Source organism: Tarenaya hassleriana, unplaced genomic scaffold, assembly GCF_000463585.1.
Source record: "Tarenaya hassleriana unplaced genomic scaffold, ASM46358v1 Cleome29, whole genome shotgun sequence".
NCBI lineage: Eukaryota > Viridiplantae > Streptophyta > Magnoliopsida > Brassicales > Cleomaceae > Tarenaya > Tarenaya hassleriana.
In genome coordinates, this window is record NW_010966092.1 from 1,755,978 (window position 1) to 1,768,911 (window position 12,934).

The window sequence follows — 12,934 nt, forward strand, 5'->3', positions numbered from 1 at the left end:
AGAGGCTCCATAAGAAAAGATTTAAAAAAAAAAAAAATCAGAGAGAAGAAAAAACGCTTCGCTTTCACACTTGAAAGCTCGAGAGGAAGACACCATAAAAGCTTCTCTCACTTTCATGCGTATAGATCAATTAGGGCTTCAATCTGTAGGGTTCGTTGCTTCTCTTTCAGCTCGAGATCTCTGGTGGATCCATGGCAGATCGCGGATCTTTTGGTTTCGGTCCCCGATTAGGTTTCTTCTTTTACCCTCTCTTTCTCTGTTTAGGATTTCTTTTTTCTTCCGAATCTTTTGATTTCCCCGATCTGCTCTGGATTTTTTGGGCTCTTACATTTGGGAGGGAAGGAGTGAGCGCTTGTCCTCTTACTGGAGGGAGACTTGGTTCCTGCCACTTCATTAGAGAATGGGTGTTAGTCGTATTGTTTTTCGTAATTCTGGGTTTCATTTTGTTCGCTTTGATCTAATTGCTAGGAAATAAAGGATTTACCCAGAAATTTCTTTTCTTGGCACTTTGTTTCCGAGTCAAAAGGCATTTCTGGATTCGTTGTTTCCGTGATAGCGTGAATTGGGGATATAGATATTTTTTCGTGCTAGTGGTACTGGCGTTTTCACTTTCGTGCTTTCTTCGGATCTAGGAACGTTAAGAAATCGTGTTTTCTCCCTTTTTAACGCATTTGCAGATATAGGACAATTGCTATCTGAAGCTCAACACCGGTGGCTGAGGCCTGCCGAGATTTGTGAAATTCTTCGGAACTATCAGAAGTTTCATATTGCGTCTGAGCCTCCCAACCGACCACCTAGTACGTCTGTTACTGCTTTTTCTCTGTTTTGGTTGCCTGATTAACTTATGTCTGGGGTTGTGGACAGTCTACATGTTATCTTAGGTTTTATTTTTGGCTTGCATTAAAGAAAAAGATTACAAGGTTTAGATTTCCTCATGCATTAGAGTTTGATTTTGTACTTAGATTCTATTCTCCATGGGCTTGTCTGTTTGTTCTGGATATAAATTATACTTGTACCACCGTATCTATCGTATTTATCCTGTTTAAAAGATTCAAATGAAGTAACATTGCTATTTTATTCTGTAAATTGACACGAGCTTCCCACCCTCTAGGTGGTTCGCTTTTTCTTTTTGATAGGAAGGTTCTCAGATACTTCAGAAAAGATGGTCACAACTGGAGGAAGAAAAAGGATGGAAAGACGATCAAAGAAGCTCATGAGAAGTTGAAGGTTAGTATTTCCGGTTAAGTCTCCTCGACAATTCAGATCAGACACACATGATGATAATTCACGGTTGTCAAACCTATTTGTTTTTATCAATGAACTTATGAGTGAAGATGTATCTAAATTGTTAAAAGTAACATTTTTCAAGTGTATATAGGTGGGAAGTGTTGATGTGCTACACTGTTACTACGCACATGGGGAAGACAATGAGAATTTCCAGAGGCGTTGCTACTGGATGCTTGAGCAGTGAGTCTGAGACTGAAATTCTGAATTTTTCGGCATTTCAGTTTCTGTTGAATCTATCAGCAATTCCGGCTTTCAAATGCTTTTGTTTCCTTGACTGTGCTCCCACTGCCTTTATCTTCTTTTATCACCCAACCCAACTCCCTCTGGTGTGTATGTGTGTGGAAATCTATCCTGTAAATGGCGATGCTATTAAATTGAGCTGAACATGAGTATAGGAATCCTGAAAAAAAAATGTCACACAATAGTTTCCTTCTAAAATTACAATGTGAATTATCAAGACGTAGTAGGCAAATCTCAAGTTATTTGCTTTAGATGAATTCAAGTAGAAAAATAATTTTCTCTAAAGTCAATTTTTCCAGTTTGGTGCTGATATTCACAACCTCGCTTTTATTTTGTCTGATCTGTGTCATTACAGGGACTTTATGCATATTGTTTTTGTTCACTACTTGGAGGTTAAGGTATAATGTTTTCTTGTCTGTATTGTTTCTAGATGCATTTGTTAGATAATAAATTCCATTATTCAACATTACCTTCTCCCTTTTTAGTTTTAACACATGTCGTCACCATCCTATGGTGCCTATTTTCTCAAGTTCATTGTATGCTGCGCCTTATGTCGTTGTATCTCATATTGTAACCATCAGGGTAACCGGACTAGTTCTGGAGGAATGAAAGAAAATAATTCAAATTCCATAAATGGCACCACATCGGTGAATATTGATTCAACAGCAAGTCCGACCAGTACTTTGTCATCATTATGTGAAGATGCTGATTCTGGTATCATTCCTTTATCTTGTGTGCAATGGTTTTGGTGATTGTTTAGTGCTGGTTGTGTGTGTGTGTGGGGGGGGGGGGGAATGATAAGTGTCCCGCATTGGAAAATGAGAGGGATTTGGGCCAATATATAAGTAAGGGTCAAACCTCCACTCTTAAGGTAGCTTTTGTGGTGGAGTTAGGGCCTAAACCTTATTAATGGGAAGCCGCCAGCGACCAGATTTGCCCCAGCGCCGTGGACGTCGCTGTCTAAAGGGGGCGGTATTGATAAGTGTCCCACATTGGAAAATGAGAGGGATTTGGGCCAATATATAAGTAAGGGTCAAACCTCCACTCTTAAGCTAGCTTTTGTGGTGGAGTTAGGGCCTAAACCTTATTAGGAAACTGTTGTTTAACCTACTTTATTCTGACTTGATGTTTAAAATGCCTATAAACATTACCTAGTCTTGGTTATGCGTGTAATTTTCAATACGAAAGTTGTATCTCTTTTTATACAGGGGACAGTCATCAAGCAAGTTCTAGTTTGCAAGCTTTTCAGGATCCGAAAATTACTACTACTCAGATAAGGGATACACCGGATGCCGGTACATCAAATTCTTATTATATGGGTTCTTTTTCAGGTACTCTGTTTACTTTATGTTTTGTACTCTATTGTTTACTCTCTTCCTTTGCCAAACTTCTGTATGGTGCGAATGTCTTTTGTTTTCTTTTCTAGGAACTCGCGAGGGTTGGACATCGGCTGCTGGCATGGGAACTGTCTCTCCCTTTTATGGGAACAGTGTCAGAGAAAGTGATTCCCAGAGATCTGGCGACGTTTCAGCCTGGGGTGCTGCCTTTGAGGATTCTACGGCCAGACATCATAATCTACCTTTTAATGACCTGGTAACTCAGTTGCCACCTTCTACAACTGAATTGCTGCATGTGCATGGTGTAGAAAATGCTGGTAAGGGTGAACTGTTTGCGGCAGACAATGGCAGCAAGGAACTCCTCAGAAATCCTCTTCAAAACCAAGTGAACTGGCAGGTATTGTACAAAGATGTATTCATATCAAGTTACCTCCTAGTAGATATTGTAAATGATAATATAAAAAAAGCAGTGCCTGTAGATGATTAGAGATTTACAAAGTTGTAGAAAATTTGGAGAGGAGAGAGAGAGGATCCAGAATTTTATTGTTTAGGAAGTCACTACACATCATAAATATGGTGCAGGATATTTTGATCATGCACATAGACAAAAATATAGCAGGATTCATATAAGGTAAATGGTTAAAGATAAATGTAGTTGCAGTTGTGTGCTTGGAGAAAAGGTACATGCTATATACCTGATGCTGTTTATCTGAACTTTATGTTATAGGCAAATGACATTTGAAATCAGGTTCTTATGCGTGTATTGGTTAACGGCTCCTTTCTCTCTGTAGTTTGGCTACTGACCTATGTAAGCTCGCACTAAGAATATTTATTATTAATTCTCTGGGCTTGAGGTTCTTTCTCTGCAGATTCCTGTTCAGGACAATTTACCATTGCCAAATTGGCCTATAGACCTGGTTTCACAAACTGGAATGGGTGATGATACTGATCTGACGGTATTCGAGCAAGGAGCACATGATAATTTTGAGACATTTTCCAGCCTTCTTAATATTCGAAGTCAACAGTCTCTTGGGAATGGTGTTCACTTTCCTCTTCCAAGTGTAGAATCTGAATATACACCCAAATTAAACCCTGATGCTCTACAATATGAAACAAGCACAAGCCTGATGTTACCTAGAAAACCATTTTTGAGTAAAGAGGATAGTTTGAAAAAGGTTGACAGTTTCTCTCGATGGGCTAGTAAAGAACTTGGTGAGATGGAGGATCTGCAGATGCAGCCATCGTCATCTGGAGGCATTGCATGGACTACTGTTGAATGTGAAACTGCAGCAGCTGGGTCCTGTTTGAGCCCTTCTCTCTCCCAGGATCAGCGCTTCACCATAATTGATTTCTGGCCTAAATGGGGGCACACAGACTCAGAAGTTGAGGTAATGTAGCAGATTAATGCTTTGAAAAAAATGGTCATATGGCAGACCTCCCCGTTAAGACACTTCTTTCTTTATGCAAAATTGCTCAATAGGCCTGCTAAGTTTTGGTTGCTGAGTTTCATTTTTTTTCTTCTAATCTCACCCTGGCTGATTTTTTCTTTTAGTTCTTGGTTTTCAGTGGTTTCACTATTTGTACTGATTAAGAGATAACTCTCTTCTTACCTATCATCCTATTTATCTGACAGGTTAACTCTATTCTTACCTATCATCCTATCTGTCCTACAGGTTATGGTTATTGGGACGTTTCTGATGAATAAGCAAGAGGTAACTAAATATAACTGGTCATGCATGTTTGGGGAAGTGGAGGTTCCAGCTGAGATTCTAGTAGATGGTGTACTTTGTTGTCATGCTCCCCCGCACACTGTTGGTCAAGTTTCATTTTACATTACGTGTTCGGACAGGTTTGCTTGTAGTGAAGTTCGAGAATTTGATTTCCTCCCTGGTTCTACCAAAAACCTTAATGTTTCTGATGTTTATGGCACATCTACAATTGAAGCATCACTTTATATGCGGTTTGAGAGGCTGCTGGCTTACAGATCTCCTGTAATTGAACGTCACATATTCGAAGACGTTGGGGATAAACGAAAACACATCAGTAAAATCATGTTGCTGAAGGATGAAAGAGAGTCTTTCTTCCCGGGGACAAACCAGAAAGATTCAATTGAACAAGAAGCAAAAGGGCACGTTATCAGGGACTTGTTTGAAGAGAAATTATACACGTGGCTCATCCATAAAGTGACTGAAGATGTTAAGGGTCCAAATATACTGGATGAAGGGGGGCAGGGTGTTCTACACTTTGCTGCTGCCCTCGGCTATGATTGGGTGATAAAACCAATTTTAGCAGCAGGAGTTAGCATTAATTTCCGTGATGCAAATGGATGGACAGCCCTTCACTGGGCTGCATTTAGTGGCAGGTAAGGACTTCAGTCTCATCCTTTCAATTAATTTGAATATAAAGATTCATTTTCTTGGATTTTTTAAAACTTTTTTATGCTTTGAGCTTGATCTCACTGGGCTTGAATTTTGTTAGCTGGTCCACTTCTCTGTTTGAAACTGACTTTCTTGGTGCTGTTAACTTCAGGGAGCAAACTGTCGCTGTACTTGTCTCTCTGGGTGCCGATGCTGGGGCTTTAACTGACCCGTCACCAGAATTTCCTTTGGGTAAAACAGCTGCGGATTTGGCTTCTGGAAATGGGCACAAGGGAATTTCAGGTTTTCTTGCAGAGTCTTCCCTCACTAGTTATCTTGAAAAGCTAGCAATGAATGAATCCAAGGAAAACAGCTCTGCTAACTCCTCAGGAGCAAAAGTTGTTCAAACTATCTCTGAGCGAACGGCCACTCCTATGAGTTATGGTGACGTACCGGAAGCGCTATCCTTGAAGGATTCACTTACTGCAGTCTGCAATGCTACACAAGCAGCTGATCGCATACATCAAGTTTTCAGGATGCAGTCGTTCCAGCGGAAACAGCTGTCCCAATTTGGAAATGAAGAGTCAGACATATCCGATGAACTGGCTGTTTCTTTTGCAACTGCCAAAACTGGGAAGCCAGGACTCAATGACGGTGTTGTCCATGCTGCTGCTGTTAATATCCAGAAAAAGTATCGTGGTTGGAAGAAGAGGAAAGAATTTCTCTTGATCCGACAAAGAATTGTCAAGATCCAGGTGCGCTTTTCATGGAAGTGACTCAGTATACCTCTGTTTTGTTTCACTTGAAAGCATGAGCGTATGCTGATATTTGATGTGCTCATTTACTTTTTAACTACTACTGGCACTAGAATGTTGGTTGAATATCAAATTTTTCTGAATTTTTATTAATTAATGATGTGTAGGCTCACGTGAGAGGGCATCAGGTTCGGAAACAATACCGAACGGTCATTTGGTCAGTGGGGATACTTGAGAAAGTTATTTTGCGGTGGAGGCGAAAGGGCAGTGGTCTACGTGGATTTAGACGTGATGCAATTGCCAAACAGGCAAAACCTGAAACACCTGTTCCTCCGCAGGAGAAAGAAGATGATGATTACGATTTTCTCAAGGAGGGAAGAAAACAAACTGAGGAAAGGTTGCAAAAAGCTCTCACGAGGGTGAAGTCCATGGTTCAATATCCAGAAGCACGGGCTCAGTACCGTAGGCTGTTGACTGTGGTTGAGGGTTTCCGTGAATCCGAGGTATATAACACTGTTATATATATATTTATATGCAAGTGCTACATACATCCATACACATACAGACATAAATACATACATCCATACATGCATGTCTGCATAAATGGCATATGCTTCACGACTTAAATTGTGATTTTGGTGAGCAGGCCTCAAGCTCAGGTGGTGCAAACACTGCAGAAGAAGAAGCAGCAGCAGCAGCAAATACTGATGATGATCTTCTTGACATCGATTCACTATTGGATGATGACACTTTCATGTCGATTGCATTTGAGTGAGAGATCCCTCCTCCTAGAGACAGAGGCTTTGGTTTTGTGGTGCAACTGACCCATACGTACATAGGTATCATCTGGATTCATTCATCATCATCATCATCATCATCATCTCATGGTTCCTAACTGTTTTTATGTATCTGTAAATACTACGACCGCCGTAGCTAAAACGAAGACGATTCTATTTAGTAGTATGGATTAGGGTTGTCCTTTACTAGGGAGGAGGAGGGTGGTAAAGCGTTTAGTATACAAACAGACAAATGTTACTCTGTTGATTTCATGAGTAGGTAATGGAAATGGGCTTCTGCATATGAATGGATGATTTCATCTCATGGTTCTAGGACTATTTAAAAGTTCAAAAGAGATTCTTTTCTTTGATGTTTACATAACAATAATAATAAAAAAAATGCAATGTCTTTGGAAGGCAAGAGTACCTTCACAGCAGTTGTTGTAATGAATCTTTTGGGTTTTGGGTCTGTCTTCGTATAATAAATAGCTCATGTGCTGGATTTTGCATATGAAATACAAGTCCCCCAACATGTGAAGAGAACCCAAAACTATTGTCTGAAAGATGAGCACGTCCAATCTCACGTGTGTTCTGTGTCATGTTTTGTACGGAAGTGTCCAGGATTTCACTGACTCTCTCTCTCTCTCTCTCTCTCTCTCATTGATTTTGGAGATCTATTCACATTGAATGAGGTTCAACTGATACGGAGGATTTGACTCTCTTTGGAATGTTTGACCATTTTTTTTATGAAACATTTTAGGGAAAAGGTGTTTAAGAGTTATTACTATTCAAAGCTTTCAGTAGCTTTGATTTCCCATTGTTTTGAGTGCAGATTTTCAATCAATAATAGACTTGGAATCAGATTTACTACTCTTTTCTCTCTTCTCCCAATACATCGGAATGTATATATATATATATATGGAGATACACGTATGTGTGTATATATATAGAGAGAGAGAGAGAAGCAGTTTCTTACGGTCTCCTAATTCAGGGTTTCAACAATTACATTACTTCACGTTTGTTGTTTCAACCCAAAAAAAAAAAGAGAGGAAAAAAATGTTTGATCCTAGGAAGCTATGGCGGTACTTCAGCTTCACGGCGTACCGCGATTGGTTCTTCCGGCAATCCTCTTCTCCCAATACATCGGAATGTATATATATATATATATGGAGATACACGTATGTGTGTATATATATAGAGAGAGAGAGAGAAGCAGTTTCTTACGGTCTCCTAATTCAGGGTTTCAACAATTACATTACTTCACGTTTGTTGTTTCAACCCAAAAAAAAAAAGAGAGGAAAAAAATGTTTGATCCTAGGAAGCTATGGCGGTACTTCAGCTTCACGGCGTACCGCGATTGGTTCTTCCGGCAATCATTCGCGCCCCCCGCCCTCCGTTCCGTCACTACCGACCTCTCCCATGGCGGCTCCTCCTCCACCGTCATCCACTGCTGGATCCCTAAATCCCCCATTCCTTCCAAACCTAATCTCCTCCTCATCCATGGCTTCGGCGCCAACGCCATGTGGCAATACGGCGAGCATCTCCGCTCGTTCACCGCCCGGTTCAACGTCTACGTCCCCGATCTCCTCTTCTTCGGATCGTCGTCCACGTCCGAGCCCGATCGCTCGGAGTCGTTCCAGGCCCGTTGCCTGATTCGGCTCATGGAGGCGCACGGGGTTCAGAGGATGAGCGTCGTCGGGATCAGCTACGGCGGCTTCGTCGGGTACAGTGCGGCGGCGCAGTTCCCGGAGAAGGTGGAGAGGTTGGCGCTGTGCTGCGCCGGAGTTTGCCTGGAGGAAAAGGATATGGCGGATGGGCTTTTTAGGGTTCCGAATCTGGAGGAGGCGACGAGTATTCTTCTTCCTCAGACGCCGGAGAAGCTCAGGGAGCTGATTCGGTTCTCTTTCGTGAAGCCCGCCAAAGGAATTCCTTCTTTCTTCCTCTGGGATTTCATCGAGGTGAGTTCTCCGCCATTTTTGCCATCATCTCTCTTTCATAGTTGTTTTGATTTGTGACTTTTAGCATTGCCCAGTAACTTAGGGTTTGCCTTCACACAGTGCCCTAGATTTTCAAATGACATACGTACATACATACATACATACATACATACATACATACATACATACATACTGTATTGGCACAAACAACAAGTAATGTGCAAGAATGCATACGAAATCTGCAATGGACGATAACGATGGTTTCTTGTGTGACAAGTTATATATAGCATAACCCTTCACCAGTAGCTTTATATCTAAACTTGCTTCATCCTTCGTGGTTAATGAACTTTTTAGTTTTCATACTTTTGCAGGTGATGTGTACGGACTTCGTGGAGGAGAAACGAGAATTGATCAGAGCGATACTCAAGGATCGTAAACTGTCCCATCTTCCCAAGATTAGCCAGGTAACCTTCTCTACACCAAATCTTGTTCTCTCTTTTTGTTTTACATAAATCATTTTTTTTTATAATCTATAAATTCATCGAACTTTCGGCCAAATCACATCTCTTTCAAGAGATCGGGATTGATAAATACTATCACCTAGATTGATAAATAGTTCCAGTTAGGTTAGGAAGTATTATTGTAAGATACGAAGATTGCCTATTATGTATCTTCTCGTCTATCAATGGAAATTATACGGTATTATGCCAACAAGTTTTCTTAGCACGGGTTGGTACTTGTTATGCATAGCATGATCTTTTGACTGCATGACATGCGAACCACGTATATATATATATACATACATACGTACATATATACTCCGTGTAGATACACGTTAATGGACGTGGGGTCTCATGCACTACTTCAAACAAAAGCTTTTCGTTATATCCATTTGGTAAGAATACAAAGCCACTGTATCTGCACCTTTTTCACTCTGTGGAAACAGCCCACGATGATCATATGGGGAGAAGAAGACCAGATATTCCCTATGGAATTAGGCCACAGATTAAAACGGTACGTAATCTAATGTAACCATATTAATCGGCGCATGCGCATGTCATTGGAATAATTTTTTGTTTTGTGGTGATGACATTAATGGCAGTCATGTGGGAGAAAGCGCAGAGCTGGTGGTGATAAAGAACGCGGGCCATGCAGTGAATTTGGAGAAGCCCAAGGAGTTTCTCAAGCACCTCAGATCTTTTCTCGTTGATTCTCTCTGATTTTGATGAAGTTAAAACACTCTCTCATCCTTATTCATCGTATCATAGAAAAGCTTCCAATGATTGATTAGGTCTCGCCATTCTGTCGTCTCTGTACTATACATGCGTATATAACACATAAGAGCCCAAACTATGAGATGAAAAGAGGAACCCTAAAAACAATAATTAATGCTTGCACGACTAAAGCTCTTGGTAGTTCAAATTTGGCACGACTCACGAGTTCAACGCGGGTGGATAACTACTTGATGGTAAAATTTATACGAATTTCTTTGGCTTGCAAATTAAACAAAGTTGAAAGCAGTATCTTAATTTTTATTATGATTGTGATATTTAACATCTATATAACAAGTTTTGAGTTTATTCATCTGATCGAGATAAAAAATAATAATGTGTTATTTGTTCACTTTTTTTTTTTTTTTACCACATGAAGACTTTGTATGTTCATCTGATTGCGATTAAAAAAAAAAGTGTTATTTATTCACTTGTTTTTACCGTGGCGACTTTGTATTTACCTTTTTTAAAAATATATATATATATTGGGTTTGGTGTGGCACTACATGGCCGCTGAAATTTTTTGAAAATCGACTTTAGATTCAAAAAGCGGAACCAGAAGACCAAAGTGAAAAAAAAAAAGACGGACCAAATGCTATCAACAGAGATTGAAGACAATGGCATTTCTCAAGAGTTAAGGTTACAACCTGTACGGCTCGTACTCTCGATCTCAGTAAAGACCCAAAAACTTCCACCAGAACGATCCGACCACTCCCCAGATGACGGCGTTCATCACCGCCATCACGAATCCCATCTTGAACACATCCGGCAGATCGATATAACCCGCTGCCCGAAGGAGAAAAACACACGGTTAGAAAACAGAACTGTTGGTTAATAATACACAGGTTAAAAGGGAAGAGGAAAAACATGGCAAGTAACCTCCATAGTAGACAGCGGCTTGGCCACTACTGTAATGTGTCAAGGCACCGAAAAGATTGGTGTTATAAGCCAAAGCGAGAGCAGCGAGAACGCCCGGGACTCCGGCCGCCAAATGCATAGCGAGGAAAGCCGAGTAGAGAGCTCCTACATGGCCTGTTTGGCTGGCAAATAGGTAATGGATGAAGAAATAAGCGGCTTGGAGGAGGCCAAAAGCGGCAGGCCAGCCCAGGGATAGCGATTGGAGGAGATTGGCCACGCAATCCGACATCCACGTCACTACCCCGAGGTTTGTCAACTGTCCTGCCATCCCCACCAATACCGCAAACCATGCCAGCGTGTCCCATGCCGATTTCTCGTTCAGGCAATCCTCCCATTCGAGGACGCCCAGAAGGAGAAGTATGGATAGCCCGATCATGGCGGTCACCACACTCGGTATCCCGAGCGCTTCCCTACAAAAACAACCATATGATGTTTATAAAAAACTATTAAAATGCCAAAAGGTGCAAACTTTGGGGCGATACACTATCGATGGGGTACCCTAACAGTATAAGTAGAAGATTTGAAGGATATTGAGACATACCCGAAAACCCAGAGAGAGACGGCGAGAAGCATAGTGCCGACCATGATCCACTCGTTTCTTGTGACAGGGCCCATCTGCTCGAGCTTCTTTGCAGCCATGGCGGGAGCCTCGGGCGTATCTTTGGTTTCGGGAGGGTAAAGAATGTAAAGGATTAGCGGAGTGCATAGAAGCGATATAATTGCGGGTAGACTTGCTGCCTTAAACCAAGAAACCCACGGGCTCGAGAGCACTACCCCGAGCTCCTCGGCCAATTTCAGGCACAGCAAATTCTGAGCTGCAGCTGTCAGGAAAAGGGCACTGGAGTTTCCGGCACACTGTCACGAATCGGAACAGAACATGAAAATGTTAGGGAAAAACCAGACAGGTTGAAGATCGGAATCAAACCAAACACTCAAGAACAATGTTCCAAAAGCTTAACAGCAGTGCTTTCCCATTGTTCAGCTTTCAAGGTGCCGGACACAAACAAAACTAAACACAGAGCTCACAACCAAACTGCTAACTGCACTCTCTCTGTCTCTCAGATATCATCAGACGCATCTGCGAGGAAAAGACAAGACTCTGTTCCACTGAGCTAGCATATCAAGTCAAATCCATCAGTTCCAGTTCAGACTAGCTGATTTCTTCCGACATTCTAAGTAACTAAAGACAGTAACTTAGTAAACCAACTGAACTGATCAAATCAGTGGCATAAACCGCACCGACCTGAAACTGAGACTGGATCAGGTACGAACCCAATTTCCTCGACGAGGAATCACCTGGTTTACTCCCGGCCGAGAGCGACAATGACTTGATGATCGGCAAGAAAATGCCACCGGCCCTCGCCGTCGTGCTGGGCATAGCCGGAGCGATCAGGGCCTCGCTGAGAGTCAGCCCATAAGACAGACCAAGTGTGCTCTTACCGAGCCACTTCACGAAGTAGGTGGCGATTCTGTCTCCGAGCCCTGTCTTGACGAACCCACGAGCGAAGAAGAACGAGATCACGATCAGCCATATGACCTCGCTTGTGAACGCCGAGAACGCGGCGGCGAACGGCAGAGTCCGAGTGACGATCGAGGTGGTCAGGCCAATGAAAGCCCACGCGCCGACGGGAAGAGGGCTGAGGACGAGACCGGCGATGGTGGAGAGGAAGATCGAGAGCAATTGCCAACCTTGTGGAGTGACACCCTGCGGTATAGGAACCGCGAACCGAAGTATGATACCAACGGCGACGGAGAGGATCAGGGGAAGGATCTTGGCCCCCTGAGGCGGCGGCGGAGAAGGGGGCTTCGAAGGCGGAGGAGCCGCAGCGTTCTGGGGAGACGCGGCGGCCCGTGGGGAGAAACGGGGAGTGGGTTGGAGGGGAGAGAAGGAGGAGATGGAAGCGGGTTTGAGGGAGAGAGATCGGACGGTGGAGAGAGGGGAGAGAGAGACGAAATGCGGCGTAGATCGACGGCGGAGGAGAGAAAGGCGGGGGAAGGATGCAGTGGTTGTGGAGAGAGAGCGAAGGGCTAAGCCCTCCATCGCCGCCGTGAAGGG

At 42.6% G+C, this 12,934-nt stretch overlaps 3 protein-coding genes across 5 annotated transcripts in view; 2 read left to right on the plus strand and 1 right to left on the minus strand.

The window, feature by feature from the left end:
- The first annotated feature begins 6 nt into the window (after positions 1–6).
- Positions 7–7,123, plus strand: LOC104818442 (calmodulin-binding transcription activator 2-like). Of its 2 annotated transcripts, XM_010548039.1 has the most exons (13): positions 7–231; positions 678–797; positions 1,112–1,227; positions 1,379–1,467; positions 1,883–1,925; positions 2,109–2,241; positions 2,736–2,858; positions 2,954–3,261; positions 3,734–4,252; positions 4,538–5,226; positions 5,394–5,976; positions 6,144–6,479; positions 6,623–7,123. In XM_010548039.1, the coding sequence occupies exons 1-13, from the start codon at positions 192–194 to the stop codon at positions 6,749–6,751; spliced, it is 3,228 nt and encodes a 1,075-aa protein (XP_010546341.1). In that variant the 5' UTR covers positions 7–191; the 3' UTR covers positions 6,752–7,123. The 2 variants fall into 2 exon arrangements, with proteins under 2 accessions (XP_010546341.1, XP_010546342.1); XM_010548040.2 differs by lacking the exons at positions 7–231; positions 678–797 and having other exon boundaries at positions 1,147–1,227; positions 1,370–1,467.
- An 841-nt stretch (positions 7,124–7,964) lies between these two features.
- Positions 7,965–9,970, plus strand: LOC104818443 (monoacylglycerol lipase ABHD6). Its single transcript, XM_010548041.2, has 4 exons — positions 7,965–8,710; positions 9,061–9,153; positions 9,636–9,703; positions 9,792–9,970. Exons 1-4 carry the CDS (start codon positions 8,057–8,059, stop codon positions 9,907–9,909), a joined length of 933 nt encoding a protein of 310 aa, XP_010546343.1. The 5' UTR covers positions 7,965–8,056; the 3' UTR covers positions 9,910–9,970.
- A 559-nt stretch (positions 9,971–10,529) lies between these two features.
- Positions 10,530–12,934, minus strand: part of LOC104818445 (dicarboxylate transporter 2.1, chloroplastic-like) — a 2,955-nt gene continuing 550 nt past the window's right edge. Inside the window, exons 2-5 of one of the 2 annotated variants that reach the window (XM_010548042.2) lie at positions 12,122–12,913; positions 11,420–11,733; positions 10,840–11,288; positions 10,530–10,746 (exon numbers count right to left, since the gene is read on the minus strand). In XM_010548042.2, coding sequence (XP_010546344.1) covers positions 10,631–10,746; positions 10,840–11,288; positions 11,420–11,733; positions 12,122–12,913 — 1,671 coding nt within the window. In that variant the 3' untranslated portion in view covers positions 10,530–10,630. Of the gene's footprint in view, positions 10,747–10,839; positions 11,289–11,419; positions 11,734–12,121; positions 12,920–12,934 lie in introns of those variants that run through there. The other variant, XM_010548043.1, reaches the window with a different exon arrangement.